Source organism: Oenanthe melanoleuca, chromosome 1 (assembly GCF_029582105.1).
Source record: "Oenanthe melanoleuca isolate GR-GAL-2019-014 chromosome 1, OMel1.0, whole genome shotgun sequence".
Classification (NCBI taxonomy): domain Eukaryota; kingdom Metazoa; phylum Chordata; class Aves; order Passeriformes; family Muscicapidae; genus Oenanthe; species Oenanthe melanoleuca.
The window spans coordinates 74,558,403-74,575,944 of NC_079333.1; the positions used below are offsets into that span (position 1 = coordinate 74,558,403).

Below are 17,542 nucleotides of genomic sequence, written 5' to 3' on the forward strand. Positions count from 1 at the left end.
CTAGTTATCTGTCTGTAAGCAAGCTAAAATCACATAAGCACATCTGAAATCAGGGATATAATTGTGTTCTGCAGCACCTACAGTCCAAATTTATTAAAAACTTTTCCTATATTGCAAATATTTCTTGCTTTGAGGAATACTCTGTACTCAGCGCTATCTGTACTCAGCAGCATGTAAGAGACAAAATCTAAGAACAATAAAGGCAGTGTATTTGACAATGTACCTGGTAAAGACAGCTTTTAATGTGATGGGTATTTCCAATTAACAGGAATGCAGATGGGAAGCTCAAGAATAGATACTAATAGTTACAGAAATAGTCATGCCAGGTAACAGATACCAAAGCAGAGATGATGCACGTAGAGGGAATGCCTAAGAGTTCCTCATACACAAGTGGCATTAAATCTCAGAGCAGGTTAGGAATTACTATATAAAGGCTATAAATGTCAGGCATTCATTACATTATTTTTTCTATCCCAACTTGCTACCCTGCATTAACATTTCTGAAAACAAAATCAGATATAAGAGGACACTAGCTTGAAGTGAAAGGCTGATTTTCCAGTTAGGTTTCTGCCTTATAATGTTTTCTGAAGCCTGACTACAAAGTGAACAATATGGTCTCTGAATCTCTAATTACCATTTGAGTTACCTAAGGTATCTTGCCTTCAGTTACCTGACATGCCCTAAAGAATTGAAGATGGATAGATGAGACTGTCAGGGATGACATAACACCTGAAAATATCTCTGGCCTTCTGGAGTGGCTAGTGGAGATAACTGAATCTTATCCTTCATCTCCTTTGATCACAGTAACAGCTTAAACACCTACCTCACATGTAGAGTACAAACACCTAGCTTCAGGCATCCATAGTCTTGAACTGAGTACCACACCATGGAAATAAAAAAAATCACATCTCCCTTTACTCTGTCATCATCAGTGTGGTAGCAAAAGTGAGGTCTTCAAATTCTTCCTATTTTCTATACCATATATATATATATTTGATGTGAACAGTAGAGGTTTAAGGCTGAATCAGGAGTTGTTAGATTGGACATGGCCATCAGCCATGCAGAATGCAGACTCTGTGACTGGACTGTGCTGCATTAAAGGAAGATTCTGAGCAGGAAGCTGCTTCCTCTCTCCATAAATTGTGTGCACTCACAGTGTGATAGCTTGCCTGTTGAGACAGTCAACAAATTTTTCTTGGCTCTGACAAAGTTCCTTTGAAATTCTAGAAGTGTATTTGTTTCCCCTGGCAGTATAAGAGAAAAAAGTATTTCCAAAGACATAGTTAGTAGGTAAATTAAAACCTGCCATGTATGGCACAAATAAAACTTTTCTGTGTTTGCTCAATCTCTCCAGAGATATTGATTTCTCCTGGGTAGGGAAAAAAGAAGCAACAACATGGACATACTCTAGCTACAGCTGCTACAAAGTATTCACTTCATTGTTTATTCATCACTACTGGCAAAACCTATCAATAGAACATAGGAACTGTCAGATTGGATTAGAGCAGTGGGAAACATAGTCTACTATCCTGTTTCTGATAGTGGTCAGTATCAGCTATTCAGAGGGGACTGACAAGAAAAGTAGTCAACCAAAAACTTATAAAGAATTGTACTTATAAAGAAATGTACTACCCTAACCACAGAGGAAGCACGTTCTTTAATGTTAAATGGATATCCTTATACACTAAAAAAAATATGTTTTTCAAAATGTGTTTAAATCCTTAGATTCCAGTCCTTTGAAAATAGGCTAAATACACCTTGCAGAGTTTGTAATTACAATATTCTCATAGATAGAGAACAGCTACCACACTGGAGCAAGACTTGTGCAGCAAAAGATAAGACAATACTGGAGCCGGGGCTTAGCTTATTAAAATATATTAAAATGAAGTATTATATTTAAAACAAAGCTGAGAGAGGTTTGATTTTGTCACAGGTACAGAATAGTAAGGATTGACACACCAGGCAAAATATAAATGGATGAAGCAGAACTTCTGTGAGACAACACAGACCTTTTGTTGTACAGAGGGAATGTAATACGAGATGTTGTGCAAGAAAAGAGTTCACTGGGTTCACCAAAGCACACTATTAAATACTGAGACTTGAATATATATAAAAAGACACAAAGCTCAAGGTTGTAGAGAAGTATGAAAATAACACATTAAAAGTTTCTTACAATACATGTTTAAAGACAAGTGACATGGAGAACCCTGAATGTACATATTCAGAAATAAACACCCTAGTGAAGAATAAGAAACATCCCTAAAGACAAAATGAAATATGTACATACAAGTCTTGATCTCAAGAAGTCATAAAATATATTACTTTACCTCAAGGACAAAAATGAAGGTGAAAACAACAGACATTGTTGCTAAAGGCACAGTCACTGGATCTGCAGCATCCCACTGAAAAGCAAGCATAATCCATTCATAGAAGAATAGCTATTAAACAGAATAAATGCCTCTTCATTGCCTTAATTTTTCTTGAGGGTATTTTAATGAATAAATTTCACTTTAAAATATACTCAGACAGGAAGGGCATCTTGGTGTACTCTCTCAGATTTACAGCTTAACTAGAAATTAGAAAGAGTGGACGAAACTACAGAAAGGCAGAAATTGACTGAGGTCCACAAGTTACAATTAATCTACAGTGATCTATGCCAACTGAGATTGCTGTATCTAGAAGTCATGTTTCCTTGCATTCATCACACTAATGGCTCAATTGATCATTAATTGGTGCTAGGAAATGTATAAACACATGCTGTACTACTGTAATGAAGCTCTTAAAAGAAATACAATTACCTTAACTGATAACAACACGGACTGGGCCAGAACAAGTACAGCAATAGTTCTCTTAAAAAATGGATGCTGAGTTATATCATACATCTTCGCTCTAAAACCATCATTATCTGCAAAAGAAAGAGTTTGAGGAGGAGAGTTAAAATACACAATAACATTTTCCCCCTATTTCATGACATATTTTCTATATTCATTAGAGGTAAAATAATCCTTTTCCATTTTCAATACACATTTCTAATTTTCTGCCACAATTTTCCATATCAAATAGGGCTTCTGAACATATAATTTCAAATACTGAACACCAGTGTTGCATGAAAGCTTTGGTACTTTTAGGGCAAGTGTATCATTCAACTGCTGTCAGGTTAATGCATTCCATTCATACCATTACAGCCAACTGAAAATATTTTTCATTTAGAAATTAATTTTTTCATTAAGGCTTATCCTAAAACCATCGAAGCACAACCTTTTTAGGTTGATTTTAATAGCCTTATGGGGAGATCTGTAGTTGGAGCCTGTTTCCACATTAACTTATGCACAACCTCCTAGTGGCCTCACGATTACAGTTTTAATTTGAATCGCAGACTCCTGGGGAATTACGAACACTAGGGCTCAACATGAATAAAATCAAAATATCTTTGATACCCGGACGAGGTGGGAGATGAAGAGGTTGTGCTATCTTCAGTCTGCTTTTCAGATCTTCCCAACGTCTCTGATCTACAGTCAGTAAAGCTGTCCCCTTAATAAACAAAGAGAAATATATAAAGCTTTTGTCACTTAACAGCACTGCAACATGAAAACAACATTCTCTTTGGTGCCTGAAATAAAGTTACATACACAACTTCCCTTAAATAACACATGCTTGGGGAAAGGAGTCTGAAGTATCAGCTGTTACTCAAGAGGATTTCTGGACGCATTAGCTGTGAGTTTCTGGGACTCAACTCAGCAGGCACAGTTGCTGCTCTTTGTAGCAGCAGCCCAGTGTGGGCAATGAAATACTGCAGGAGGTCTTCCATTTGACTGAACATCATTTGCCAGGAAGCAGAGTGGTGGATTTTGACTGGACTTTTCAGCAGAAAACCCTGTGGCTTGCTACTGCCACTAGTTTCTTCAAGGAAGGAGCCCTCCAGGAGACCATTGCTGCTCTCCACAGCTCTTCTGCTTGGGGTGTAATTGAAATAAAATAATAATATACTATGAATCTACAAGAGCTCTCCACAGAGGAAGCACAAAGAGAGTGAATATCCACTATTAGGGTGGATAGTGGTAGCTGGTAATGTGTATAAATGTTCATATAACATAGCAAACTTCAAACAGAATTCAATGTTATCTAAAATGACCTTCAAAACAAAATGAGTTTCCTATCATGTTAGAGAACTGTAAAATCACACAGAGGGATTCTAGAGTTACAAAAACAATGGAGACCTTTGCAAGGTAAATGTCAAAAGCCTGTCTTGCAGACACTTGGCTCCTGTCCCAGTCAGAAAGGAGCTGCACTGAGCTGGGTGAGGGCTGGCATGATCTTTGCCCTTACCTGGGCATTGGCTTGTGGAGATGCTGGAACTGTGGCTGGCTGTGCCACTGATAAGGTCAGGATTTCTCCCTCTTTGTGAACATAATCTCTTTATGGAGCCATGTCCCTAGATGGTGCCCTGGGAAGAGGTGCCTTCCAACACAACGCAGATAAAGTGACAGACGTAGATGCTGACTACTCCTGTCAGGTCCAAATGGCACCATTTAGAAACACTCAGATTAAAAGGTAACACATTCACCCAAAAGAGTGTGTCTGTTTTATATTCTTGGAGAGCCTTCACTGCAAACAAGACAAAAGGTGGCAAAAAAAGTGCACTTTTGTAAAGTCCAGTGGTGCTAAATTGCTTTGTTCCTCAGAAACTGCCAGCTGCACAAGCAGAATCATCACAAGGGAGCCACAGAGCAGAGCACTGCAAGCAGGTCTAGGGCTGGAGGAGTGGTGCTTGTATTTGGACTTCAGCTCAAAGTGCCAGCTAATATCTCAGTCATTCACATCTTCACTGCTGACTGAACTCCTGGCACTTGGGAGCTGTCACCAGTGATAGCTGGGGATTGAAATGGGGTTGGGGGTGGACTAACTTGGGCTATTGCCTTGTCACTGGAACAACCAAGGACAGAGCCCAGAACTTGCTGTGGTACTTCCCAGTCCAACGTTTCCACACTTGCAGTTCCAGCAACTCGAATGAAAAACTAGAGCGTATCTGAAATGGTCATAATTTCTTTTCTTTTTAGAAAATTGTTTGTTCTCCTGTAAAATAGTTTGTTCAGTAATTGTTCAATTCTGATCCTCATCAGCAACTCCTGTAATTGTTATAATCATATATCAGCCATGAATTTTCTAAAGAAAATATCTACTTTAAACACAAATACATTGGTCAAGTAACTAGTTTTAAGAAAATGTACCGAACCTTACACTGTGCATTGTTTTTCTCTCTACTTTCTAGGTTAGTTGCCAGCCATCTCTCTACCTACTTTTTTTTTTTTTTTTAGTTTCTGGACATTTCTTCACTCTACTTGAATATTAATTGGGCTGAAACTCTTGTCCACTTAATTAACATTAATTTTTTCAACTCAAATCTGAAAACATTTTCTTTTCTCTATAGTAAATACATAAAAAAGTAACAAGTAGTCAAGAGAAAAGAAAGAAAAACAAACATTACATGGCACTGCTGGTTACTAAGAAACAACTGAAGAAGCTGAACCAGAAGATATAAAAGATTTATACTTTAAATATCATGTGAATTCTATAGAAATATTACCTGATGTGCCTGTTCAGTGTAATTTGCAGGGAATTGTTACTAACAACCAATAACAAAAAGCATAAAGCTTTCTGTATTCATCTATGTATTGAAAAACTTGAAGGAAAAGTAATATTGCATAGCAGAAGAAAAAGTGACAAAAGCATCTATAAAAATACAGTGGAGTTCTCATACTGTAGAAATTTTAGCTTTGTTAATTCAAAATTTGTTAAGTCAAAATTTAGTGAATAAGAAAAGAAATTATTAGTACATTGCTCCTTGTTCTCTAGAACATATATAGTTCAAAAGGAATGACTGCACTTCATCTTACCAAAATTAAACTGATGTTATGCAAATATAAAAATACCTTCAGAAAAGCAGAGGTTTTAGGCTATTTATTTGGCTCACAATCTGCTTGACCCCACTTCAAGATGCCTTGCTTGCCCACATTAATGCACAGTAATGTGCTTCTCAGTTCCCTTGTGGAAGGAGTCAAGTGGTTTCCCTGATGGACAAACCCAATGGTTGTGTTTGCTACTGGGCTTGGGTCAGGGCCATGGCCAGCACCCAGCTCCAGCACAAGCACACTGAGCTGTCACACATCTCCATGCCCCATAGCCTGTAATCATCCTTTCCCTTCAGAGTCACCAGAGGTTAAAATGTCATATCTCATTATTCTTGTAACTTTGAACTGAAAGATAAAAAAAAAAAAAAAAAAAAAAAAATTGTCTCGATGTTTCAGAGGCACCACAAGAGGCTCAGAAAAAACACTCAGATTAAAGGTTTTGCAGTGTGTATGCAGCAGTCCCATCCAGAGGATTCTACCTTTTAACAAGTGTAGACACGAGCTGCTCTGAAACAATTCCCCTGAGCACAGGTTTTTCTACTTTTCAGGGTAATCCAAAAAGCCCATGTGAACTTGCCTAGAAAACTAGCTCCCTTTTTATTTGAGTGATGGACTTATTTTTACAATGTACTGTGGTTTGTAAAGGAAAAGGCACACAGCTTTATTTTGGATATGAAATACTGCAATAGCAGGTTCTAAAAAGACCCCTTAGTTGCAACACACGCAAGCATAACACATCTTTTTATCTGCCACCACACGTACACCTACATCAAACTAAGCAGCATCTGTAAATGCATAGTGCTTTATGTTCAATCTGCATCTAGCAGCACACCTGCACTAGAAATAAACTCTAACAGCTTTGATAGAGTGTGTGATGGATTGCTGCCATCGCAGGCTTCACTTTCTAGCAAGTATGGATCAAGTGTATCTGAAGCCGTATTTGCAGTCTTGCAAAATGTAAGATTAGTAAGCCATTACAAAAGGCAACCTTACCAGGTAACAGAGACAGTGTAATACCAGTTTCAGGTTTCTCACAGAGCCAGTTCTACACTCAATAAACCCTCTCACTCAGAATAAACCACCTCACTTAGTACCTTGTTTTCATTAAAATTAGCGATGACAACTCCAACAAAAAGGGTCAGTCCAATCATGCAGCCAAGGAATACAAAAACATGGATGTAGATTCCATGGATCTGAATAGACAAAAATAAGATTAATATTTTTAAAATATTTTTTAAAATATTTTTGTTGTAGAATTCAAAGAATCTGATGACTTTCCTTACCGGCCCAACACGATGGATGATAACATCTCTGACTTCCACCCAGCCTTTTAATGACAGAACTTCAAATAGTGCCAGCATTGCATTGCCCACATTGTCAAAATTAAAATTCCGAGGATTTGCCCTGAAATGCAGTTCACATTAGGTGTAACCAGCAGTAAAATTGTTCTATTTGTTACCTCGATTCTTCATAGTCTAACTTTTAAATACTTTGCAAAGTTGGGGTGAAAGCATATGAAACAAAAGTTCCACATCAGGAATAAGAAAACAATAGCAAGAGCAATAAATATGTAAACAGAATTATTTAGATCCCCATGTATATTTTATTTTCTAACTCAGATTCTGACTCACAGCAATAAAGCTTGTAACATGTTCAAGACCAGGCTGGATGGGGCTTTGAGAAACCTAGTATAGTGCAAGGTGTCCCTGCTCATGGCAGGGAGGGTTGAAACCAGAGAATCTTTAAGACTCCTTCCAACACAAATCATTCTATGACTATGTTGCTGCATTTTAAAGTTTTTGACAATTGAATAAGAAAAATACATAATTCATAGAAAAAATTGATCTGATGGCCTTGGCCAGATTCTAAAATAAATTTACCTGCAGGAAATAATTCTCTAACCCACATTAAGATTCAGACTCCATGGTCAGTGAGATTGTTTAGAAAATGATGTTTCCTATTTCATTATCATGAGGAACTGATAGCATAAAGCAAAACTTACTAAGAGGACATCACATCTTCTTGACTTTCCTATACCATGTGCTCTGACTTTTTTTATCAGCTGAGATTCAAGAGAATGCTTGCAGCTGAACATTAGAAGTACTCCCTTTAGGCTAGGTTAGCACCTTGCTCCATCTCTACAATCCAAGCCAGATAATCCAAAGAGCCCAATGACTTTTAAACAGTTTATAAGGTAAATAGTTGTATTCCAGAAGAGTTATCAAGTGTTTGGTGCTTCTTGAATCCAACCATTCAGTGAAAAGAGAGCTTTCAGATGTAGATACTTCTTTTTAATGCAGTCCTTATACTGACATCTGGCTCTTGAAAATCTGGCCTGACAGCCAACAGGTGGTATAAATGTTTTTGAGGTAAAACATTTTTCTGCAATAACAAAACATTCCCCAAAGTTTACAGTTATGCTGAATAAGACAGTTTTTGCTTATTTCTGGATCAAGCTGAACAGGATTGAATTTGCTTACTTGAGGAAGAATTTCTCTGAAGTGTACAGAAACAAAGAGCTCTGCAGATGTCAGAGTTTCACTGACTATTCAAATCACAGCATACTATTTCATTAGTGTAGGGTGGCTCTGAATCTACCACTGCTGGTACATTCTTTATCCACACACATGGCCAATTAAAATAATTGTGGCTGTTAAGCTGATTTTGCAAAATGCTAACCAAGCAAAAAATAGAAACAATTAAAAAGAGTGAGTTTTGCCTGTTCAGGTGTTGGGAAATATTAAATTGACTTTATTAGAATACTAATAAAAAACATATATTAGCTTTTAAATAAGTTTTACTGCACTTCTGCACAAGAGAGACCACAAGGATTCCCTGTGAAAAGAAACCTCTATCTGGCATGGTTGATGGCCATCGAAGAGAAAGGATGTTTTTTGACATGATATAATAATTTGGTAGCTGTAGGCAGGTTGATTTCCATTTCTTTTCCTTCCCATCTTTTCCTATTTATTCTTAGGTTCTATTGTTGCTTTATGGCTCTCAGGTTGCCTTTATAATAGTACTAAAGAATAACTAAGTGATGGTACTTTTCCAGAAAATAACTCCCACTGTAATAATAACCAAATCAAATAAGTCTGGAAAATTTCATCTACCTGGCTTTATACTGAATATGCCAGATTTTTTACTCTTAGCATCATTTGAATTACAATAAAACCCCTCCATCAGTAATTTAATGTCATCTCATTTGAGCCAGTTTTTTCTACACAAAAGTTGCATTTTTGAATAAACATGGGCCAAAGTGTAGCAACTCACCAGACTCGTGGCACCCAAAATCCAGGCTTTTTCTCTCCAGGTCTTAACTTTAAATTGAGATTTTTGGAAACACTTACATTTATTCTGAAGATGCCATGACAATCTTCCTATAGTGAAATAAACCACAGCCTGAGATTAAACAGAAGCCTGTGAGAGATGCCAACATGCTATCATAAACAGCACATATGTCATGATGGGAAAGCAATATACACAGAAATGAAGGGTCATTTATAAGTCTGTGATTAATAGTCATGGACCTTTACCCAAATGAAAACTGCATCATAATAAGTATTCCACATATCCTTTTCCTTCAGGAGTGACAGTGCTTTTCAATTTGCAAGACTATGTAACCTTTCACCTCTTTCTTAAAAATCACTGCTCCCTTTAGGTCATGATAATATTTCTCCAAATGGAGAAAGAAACACAGATAACATTCTTCATGTAACCCACATGGTATCCTCAGTGATTTGGACCTCCAGTAGTCTAACCTGTTTTTCAGTTGTGGACGTATGAATGCAAAGGTGTTATTTTCCATGATTAATTCCATGTGCCATCCAGTCCTTTGCAGATAATATGGCTTTCATTTGACCACTTTTATAAGCAAGTCCCTAATATTTGGACCAGCCTTACTTTTTATATGGAAACCCATCCTTACCCTTGTTTGCTGACCCCTTAATCACCTTTCCCTCCATCATCCTACTTCTGAACAAGAAAGTGCCCAAGATCTCTGTTTCTCTTACAATAGCTCTGATTGCCCCTCCTGCTTTCCCCAGCAGGCAAAAATGGCACAACATACCATTATTTTGAAGCAGAAAAGCAGTTCTTACCCTAGAAATGATGTGAGGGTCATTGCATTTAGCCAGTTTTCCAGCAAACAGCTGCACTCCAAAGCTTGCGAAAACAAGCATTAATGTCAGCAAAAGAATAGAAACCTGTAAAGATGAAGGTGGACTTGTCAAACTCTTCTTCTGCAGCCTTGAAAAAGGGGGTCATCTCCCTTGGTGAACTGCAGGGAGGATCGTTTTGTGGTATAAACCTGGAGATATGGTTTTTGTGAGAGACATGTTTCTTTAGGTTCTGGTCCAGTAACCAGGGGCTGTGTTACATCAGTCTTATTTTTAACATAGGATGTAAGAACTGCAGATAAGGATAAAAGCTTCCTTGCACTCAGTGTACCACCTTGCTAAATACTGCACACACAGGAATTGCCACTCACTGTAAAGAAACTGTTTGAGTACTTGCTTATGTGCTGCTTCTGTTTTGCTGATTCAGGCTAATTAACCTGATTAAGCCATTGTTAGATATTTAATTCCAGGATAGATCAAATAAAGATAAGCATGAACAAATTAAGATGCAAATATCTTTAATAGAATACAGTATTTATGAAATGCCAACAAGCTTTTACTTTTTGTCCTTGCTCTATTACTGTCTGCAAATATTTTGTAGCTTAGTGTTTTATAACAACCTGACCTAATAAAGCCTTCTGTTAGGGAATAAGATGGCTGTTGCTTAAGTCAACCAATATCACATAAGGTCCCAAAATGACAGATTATGTCTGATCAAGCAATCACAGACTCCATTGTTGTCCATATTACTATAAGCATGGCCATGATCATAATAATAACAACAATGACATAAGAATGTCATTCATCTGTGATGAACAGCTGTATTGTTTTTGGCTGCCTTTCAAAAAGCTTGAAGGTAGAGAACTGCAACTCAGAAACCAGGTTTACTTTTGTTTTTGCAGAGCTGCCATACACTACTTCTCATCTTCCTTGATCAACCAGAACTGTGAAAAATGGGTAAATCTTTTTTCAGTAGTCCTCCTATGGAATTATGATAAGAAACATGCTAAACAAGTAATATAATTCTAAAAGAATTATTGCAACAGCTTTACTCAGTATAAGGTAGTTGTTTTCTAATTTTTAGCCTGTTGTGAGGTCATCTGCAGTGATACCACAATGAAAAGTAAACAGATGGTGATGGTGAAAAGAATAGAAAACATGAATTATATATCAAAATGTTATCTTATAACTCCTTTATTTTCACATATAATAATTGGCACATACCAAAAAAATTTCCTTAAAGCCACTAAAGAGCTCTCGCACCACTTTCCTCATCTGAGGCACCAGTTTGAAAATGCGAAGAGGTCGGAGGCAGCGCAGCACCATCAAGAGCTGAGCTCCAGATTTGGCAGGGACGTTCTGAGGCATCCAGCACAGGAATATCAAACTCACCTGGAGGTCACAGGACAGGAAGAGGCAAAGAAGGGTCAGGCTTACAATGTCTTAATTGCCATAGACACAGCACAGAAGGCCAATGAACACTTCTCTACCTTAGAATTAAAAGAAAGAATAAGGCAAAAGAGCAACTAATTTAGAAAAAGGTCTTAGATCTCTTATGTCCTGGCTTATTGTCCTAACTAATGGGCATCAGCTTGTCTTTGTCTCCCCCTTTGACTCAAAATCTACCTTCTATGCTTAATTAGATGGAATAGTTCCAAAAGGAGAAATCAATTTGGCTTATTCAAAACTGGGACACAAACTATATTCTTGGAGTAGGCAGCATTATTTCTCCCCCTCCTTCTCATTTCTACTCTGAAATCGAGAACTCTTCACCTGGAAAGTATTTTAACAGTTGTCCTGACACTTTTTCCTACCAGTTTGTTACAGGCATAAGTGATTTTGTCACCATGTGGTTTCATTACATGAATGTTATGTTTTTGGAACTGTTTTCAAACAGCATAGTTGTGCCGTGTAGCCTGAACAATCTCTGAAAAATGATTATTGATTTAATGTCTCTTAAGTGCTTCTTATTTTTTAAAAGCCAGTGTTATCATAGAGGTGACAGACATGAGAGCATTACAAAGAAGCAAGTGCACAAAAAATGGAGGATCAAGATGATATCAACAAATTATTTAAAACTAGATATAATTAAAAAAAACAAAAATAAAAAAAAAACAGCCACAAAAGGCAGCCACCCACCAAAACAAACAGATTTGACAGTCCTTCTGACTTTCTACCACAGTCTTTTAAGATCACTGTCACATTTGGAATATACAAACTACAGCACCAAAATTTTTCCTTCAAAGGAGAGGGATTCAGAGAGATTTCAAGAAACTAAAGCACATAGGAATTATGCATACTAAAGTAGGAGTTTTGTACAAGTATGCATATTTTAATTTATGCTAACAGTAAAATCTTTGATACAAATTGATCGTGACAAATTTTATGCAGCACATCTGCCTGGTGGATTAATCCCTGAAAGATTTAATCTAAATCCATCAAAGCCATTTTTCTCACTAATTTCTTCAGTTAGAAAATATTTCATACTCTATTATACTGAGCACTGGTTTTGACACATTCTGTGGTGTTTACTATGTTGTTATATGTGTAGAGGAAATGGACACTCTCCTCTTGTATTTTAATGGAATGCAAGGGATTTGCCAGAAACTGTATGAGAACTGTTAAGAAACATTTTTTCTTGAGAACCACTACTGATAGATATGGGATATATGTTTCTTTGCTTTCTTTTATAGCAGCACCAGCAACAAAGACGTGCCTTCTGTCTAATGGTAAAGGCTTTTGAAACTCCTTCAATAAAGCAGGAATACTGTTGAGAGGAGAAGAAGTAATTCATATCTATGAAACAGGTAAAATTAAGATTCTCCTACATAAAAATGCTGAAACAAGGTTAGAGTTCTTGAGTTTACTCTGAAGGAAAATCAGATCTGATACTTAAAACATAACAACAAATAAAGAATTGAAAGAGGCCATACAATGACCCCACAGTAAATTGCCAGGTGTTCATCACATCTGTGTATCACTACTGCATTTGCACCAGGGTACAGGGCCAAACTTTTTCACACTACTAAACATTCATACAACCAAATAGATCAGAATTAAGAATGCCACAAAAACCTTCCATAAATATAAAAACTTACAAGATATATAAATATGTCCATAACTCCTCCAAAGTCCCTAATGACAGCTGTTGGTGTAAAGAACAAGCCATCTGCCATAATCTTCAGATTAAGCTCAATGCTCATGAATATTACAAAAACATATTCAGCAATCTGAAAACAAAAGCAGAGTACAACCATAATTTAGGAATGGGCAGCAAGGAAAAGCAAGGTGACTGTGGTTCAATAATTGTAAAATGATTCAGTGGCAGTACCTGGAGTGTTGGAGCATGCATAACTCTTCTGAAAGGGGATTCGAACATCATGGAAATGCAGGAGCATATCGTAACAATGATCATGACCCAGTCCAGGTAAGTAACCAAACCCAGCAAGTCACTGTGAACAATACATAAGGAAATGCCATTACAGAAATGTCCTTAGCTCTGTGTACTTGCTTTGTGCCTGCACTACAGTTAAGTGCTTTCCTATGAAAAATAAATTGAGCGGAGAAGTGCCAAAGATTTCAGTATTTCAGAAATGTGTAGTAAAACTAGAGAAGTGCATGCAAGTGAAGAAGAAAAGTCTGATCAAAAAATTATCTTCCTGTTCCTCCTTCTCCCAAATAACTCCAGAGTAAGAAAAACCCTTTTAGGGGAAAAAAAAAAAAAAAAAAAGAAAAAAAAAAGAAAAAAAAAAGAAAGAAGACATACACATGTGCATGCACATTTACACACATCCATGCATGTGTGGGCACACACACTTATATTCCAGGCTTATGAGACCAAGCAAAGTTACTTTTGCAGTGCTTACTAAAGCTGATGGTATTTGGTATTTTTCACAGCTCCAGTAACAGGATCTGTTTTAGAACTATAAAAAGAAGAAAAGATACAGTAATTTACATTTTATTTTAGTCAGTATTATAATTATACCATGCATCCATCAACTCAAAGTAGTTTCTGTCCAAAATCAAGGCTCCATTTTATGCTATCTTTATTTTAAATGTCTGTATAAGTTTCATTTAATTCTATGCAATTTCAGTCATATTATCAACACAGCTAGGGTCACTTTAACTCTGCATACCTGTAATTCCTCTAAGATTGTTTGAACTGACAGGTTTTTGGGTCTTGATTTTGTAAACAAGAACTTAATTTTGTAGTTTTCTTGGGAATAAGGGGGATAACCTGCTACTATTAGGTACTGAAATGCTCTTTTACTTCAAAACTTCTTGGACCATGGCTGGATGACGCTTTGAGCAACCTGGCCTAGTGAAAGATGTCCCTGTCTAAAGCAGAGAGGTTGGACCTAGATGATCCTTAAGGCCCTTTGCAACTCAAACTACTCTATAATTCTATGATCATATGATATCCTCAGTTAACATACAAACACACACATACTCACACACATATCCTTCCACAAGCTCTATGTCTTTTATTAGTACTTTAATCTTTTTCTGATTAATATTTTTAGATTTTTTGTATCTGAATTCTCCCATGCAATTGCTGTGCTCCACCTGCCGTATCCAAACACCCATTAGGCAGTTAGAGTGAGAACCACCCTATAATATGCACATATCTAGGTGACATGAGTTAAGTTCCTGCTGCAGCAATTATTTATCAATTTCATCCAAAGCAGAATGAGTGATGAGAAAGAAGCTACAAGAATACTTTCCAAGAAGCCTCCCCTGACCCACTGGTTATAGGCACTTCTACTTATCTTCCAACTCCCATAGGAAATCATGCCAAGACAGGATCTGCACTGACATATCCTGTATTTCATAGGAAGGCTCTAGCCATTGGGATGTGAAATTGCCATTATTTCCTTGCTGAGCTTAAAGTGAAAAATGGACTGAACAGACTTGAGGAATTACCACCAGAGAGATTCCATGGTTATGAATTACAGGAATGCACAAGACACAAGGAGAACGAGAAACATCTTCCACAGGCCAGGTTCATCCACTTACACCAGTAAGCACATAGCACATTAGGTGCCTTCCCACTGAATCCACTGACTTTTGCTTCTTAAACTCATGCTTTTCCCTACATTGTACAAAGCAGCATTCCTCAGCCTTTTTTTAAATTAGAAAAAAATATGTATCCTAGCAGTTTGAAAAAGATATCAATAATATCTTACTTGGTAAGCTAGATGGGACAAAAAATAAAGCAGGGAGGATTTAAGTAAATGAAAGAAAAAAAGGACTGTTTAGGAAAATCAGTTTTTTATTGTAATTGCAAACATTTTATTCAAGCTGTTTTAGTAAAAACATCCTGTTACCATCGGGCACTCAACAATGCTAAGAGGCACGGACAAATACTTGCTAAGTGGATTTGATTGACTGTTTGTGTGTTTTGTTTTTCTGCTTTAATTTGCAACTGCTTCATGGACCAGTGCACCACAATCAAGTTAGCAGTTGCATAGAAAAGTAGGGACGTAGCTCAAGCACGTCTCTACAAAGGTGTCAGAAACTTAAATATAGGTATGGTTAAAACTGAGTCTCTAACCATCCTGTCATGCTAACTAGAAATAATTTGTTGAAGGGCACAGAGAAAATCAATGGTAAAGCAGCTGCTGAAACCAGTCGTTCTCAGTGCCAAGCTCACAGTCTTGAGCTACCTTCTGCCTGACACTGCTCTGTGCAAGCTGACCTGCATTAACCCTTTAAAATCAGGGTGCCAGCAAGAGACAGAGATTAAAAGAAGAGTTGTGAGATGATTTTATAGAAAGCTGCTTGTACATGGATCTCTGTCTGCCACACTCACATATACCTCCAGCTTAGTTGCTGAGTCTTCCTGTTTTTTCATTCTGTTTCATCTTTTCTCCTTTTATCTCCCACAGCTGAACACCTCCCCAGCCCATTCTGGGTCCCTTATTATGAGCTACAGAGTATTTGGGTGAGCATAGGTGCAATTCATTTCTCTTTACCTTTTTCTGTTCTACGAGTAACTGTTGGTGTATAAAAACTTGCCTTATGATGAGAACTAAGAGGGGAATAGCAAGCTGATTCCCAAGCATCTACAAGTGGGAAACATTAGCCTTTCTTCTCAGCTCATACCTGCAGCTTCCCCACAGTCTTGTCCATCTCAGCATCACAGACTGCTTGAACACGTCTGCCCTAACACAGCATTTTGTTGCTTCCTTTACTCCAGCAGCAAGACTACATCACAGACAACTGTCTGCCAGCTTGTGGTGACCACACTACAGGGCAGTTTTCCTTGTGAAAGGGAAGTTAGAGCTTGGTTTCTGAGGACATGGAGGCAATCACCCGTTGGAACCAAGGTTGTTGTGAAAGAAACTTACGCATTGAAGCGAGCCCGTACCACCACTCGGCAGAAGTTCCTGAATCTGTGCTCGCGGCCAACTATGAAAAGGGGTTTATCGAAATACGGGTGATTCTCTCTCAGCTCCTCCTCCTGGACTTTCCTTTTGAAAAAATGTCAATTATTAAGTATTGCACATTATCCATGGCAAAAATATCCCTTATACTTTGTTCTTTTTTTTCATGTTGACTTTTAATACTTTTAACTTCATACAGAGAATAGTTAATACAGAAAATGTGCACACAGACTTTTGATTTTTAAATACCTTTTCATTTCAGCTTGTTCCTTTTTTTCTTGGATCATCTTTATCTCACTGTCTTCTCTCTGTGCATTTCTGTATCTCACTGTGTTGGAGTGCTAGAAGCAAAATGATTCCTTTTAATTGAGGTCTAAGGGTTGCTATTTTTTAATGTTTTAGATGAAAGCAAGATACGGTATTTTACATAGAAATATTCAAATGAAAGATCTTTATTTCCAAATGTATTGCACATCAACTCAGTCAAGCATATTGCATAGTATTTTCTATCTACAGCATAAGGCTTCTTATTTTCATCAAGGTTAATTTCAGTTCTAATTTCATGCTTGAGGCTCCATCCAATCTAACTTTTAACTTTAGAAACAGAGGTCCTATAAGACCAGCCAACCTCTCTGAACAGGAATGAATACAATCAAAGTTACTAAGGGCAAAGACTGGGAATGAAAAGGCTTTAGACACCCTTATAGCTTTCTCAAGCCTTCTGATGGCTGCCAAGCAGTGAGGTATGCAGATCATACAGGTAGTGACCGCTGAGCGCAGAGATGAGGGAGAAGAAGGGAGGGAGGGAAGGAGGGAGGCAGGATGCTGTCTGAGCTCATGCAGTGGAGGGAACAATCAGCATTACTATTCTGAGTTATGTGAGTCTTTGAAGCACTCCTGGTGGGGTAATGCTGGGTGTTATCCTTACTGTTAGATACTAGCAAAGCCACATCTGCCTTTAAGGGCTGGGATAGTTTGGAACTGCGGTGATTAATATTGCATCTTGAAATTTCATTGCCACAGAGATCCACAAAATATCATATGAATTTGACAAAATGAAAATGCACTTAACTGCATGAAATTACATTACAGTGAAATCTGTGATTACTAGTCTCCCTTTTAGTCTTTG

At 37.4% G+C, this 17,542-nt stretch overlaps 1 protein-coding gene across 1 annotated transcript in view; it reads right to left on the reverse strand.

Annotated features, from left to right (window-relative positions):
* NALCN (sodium leak channel, non-selective) overlaps nucleotides 1-17,542 on the reverse strand; it is a 222,972-nt gene that overhangs the window by 15,329 nt on the left and 190,101 nt on the right. Inside the window, exons 22-34 of the mRNA XM_056500515.1 lie at nucleotides 16,663-16,754; nucleotides 16,378-16,500; nucleotides 13,894-13,950; nucleotides 13,359-13,479; nucleotides 13,126-13,257; nucleotides 11,252-11,419; nucleotides 10,010-10,114; nucleotides 9,183-9,289; nucleotides 7,193-7,313; nucleotides 7,004-7,102; nucleotides 3,438-3,531; nucleotides 2,799-2,905; nucleotides 2,328-2,402 (exon numbers count right to left, since the gene is read on the reverse strand). Of these exons, the coding sequence (XP_056356490.1) occupies nucleotides 2,328-2,402; nucleotides 2,799-2,905; nucleotides 3,438-3,531; nucleotides 7,004-7,102; nucleotides 7,193-7,313; nucleotides 9,183-9,289; nucleotides 10,010-10,114; nucleotides 11,252-11,419; nucleotides 13,126-13,257; nucleotides 13,359-13,479; nucleotides 13,894-13,950; nucleotides 16,378-16,500; nucleotides 16,663-16,754 (1,401 nt within the window). The remainder of the gene's footprint in view (nucleotides 1-2,327; nucleotides 2,403-2,798; nucleotides 2,906-3,437; nucleotides 3,532-7,003; nucleotides 7,103-7,192; nucleotides 7,314-9,182; nucleotides 9,290-10,009; nucleotides 10,115-11,251; nucleotides 11,420-13,125; nucleotides 13,258-13,358; nucleotides 13,480-13,893; nucleotides 13,951-16,377; nucleotides 16,501-16,662; nucleotides 16,755-17,542) is intronic.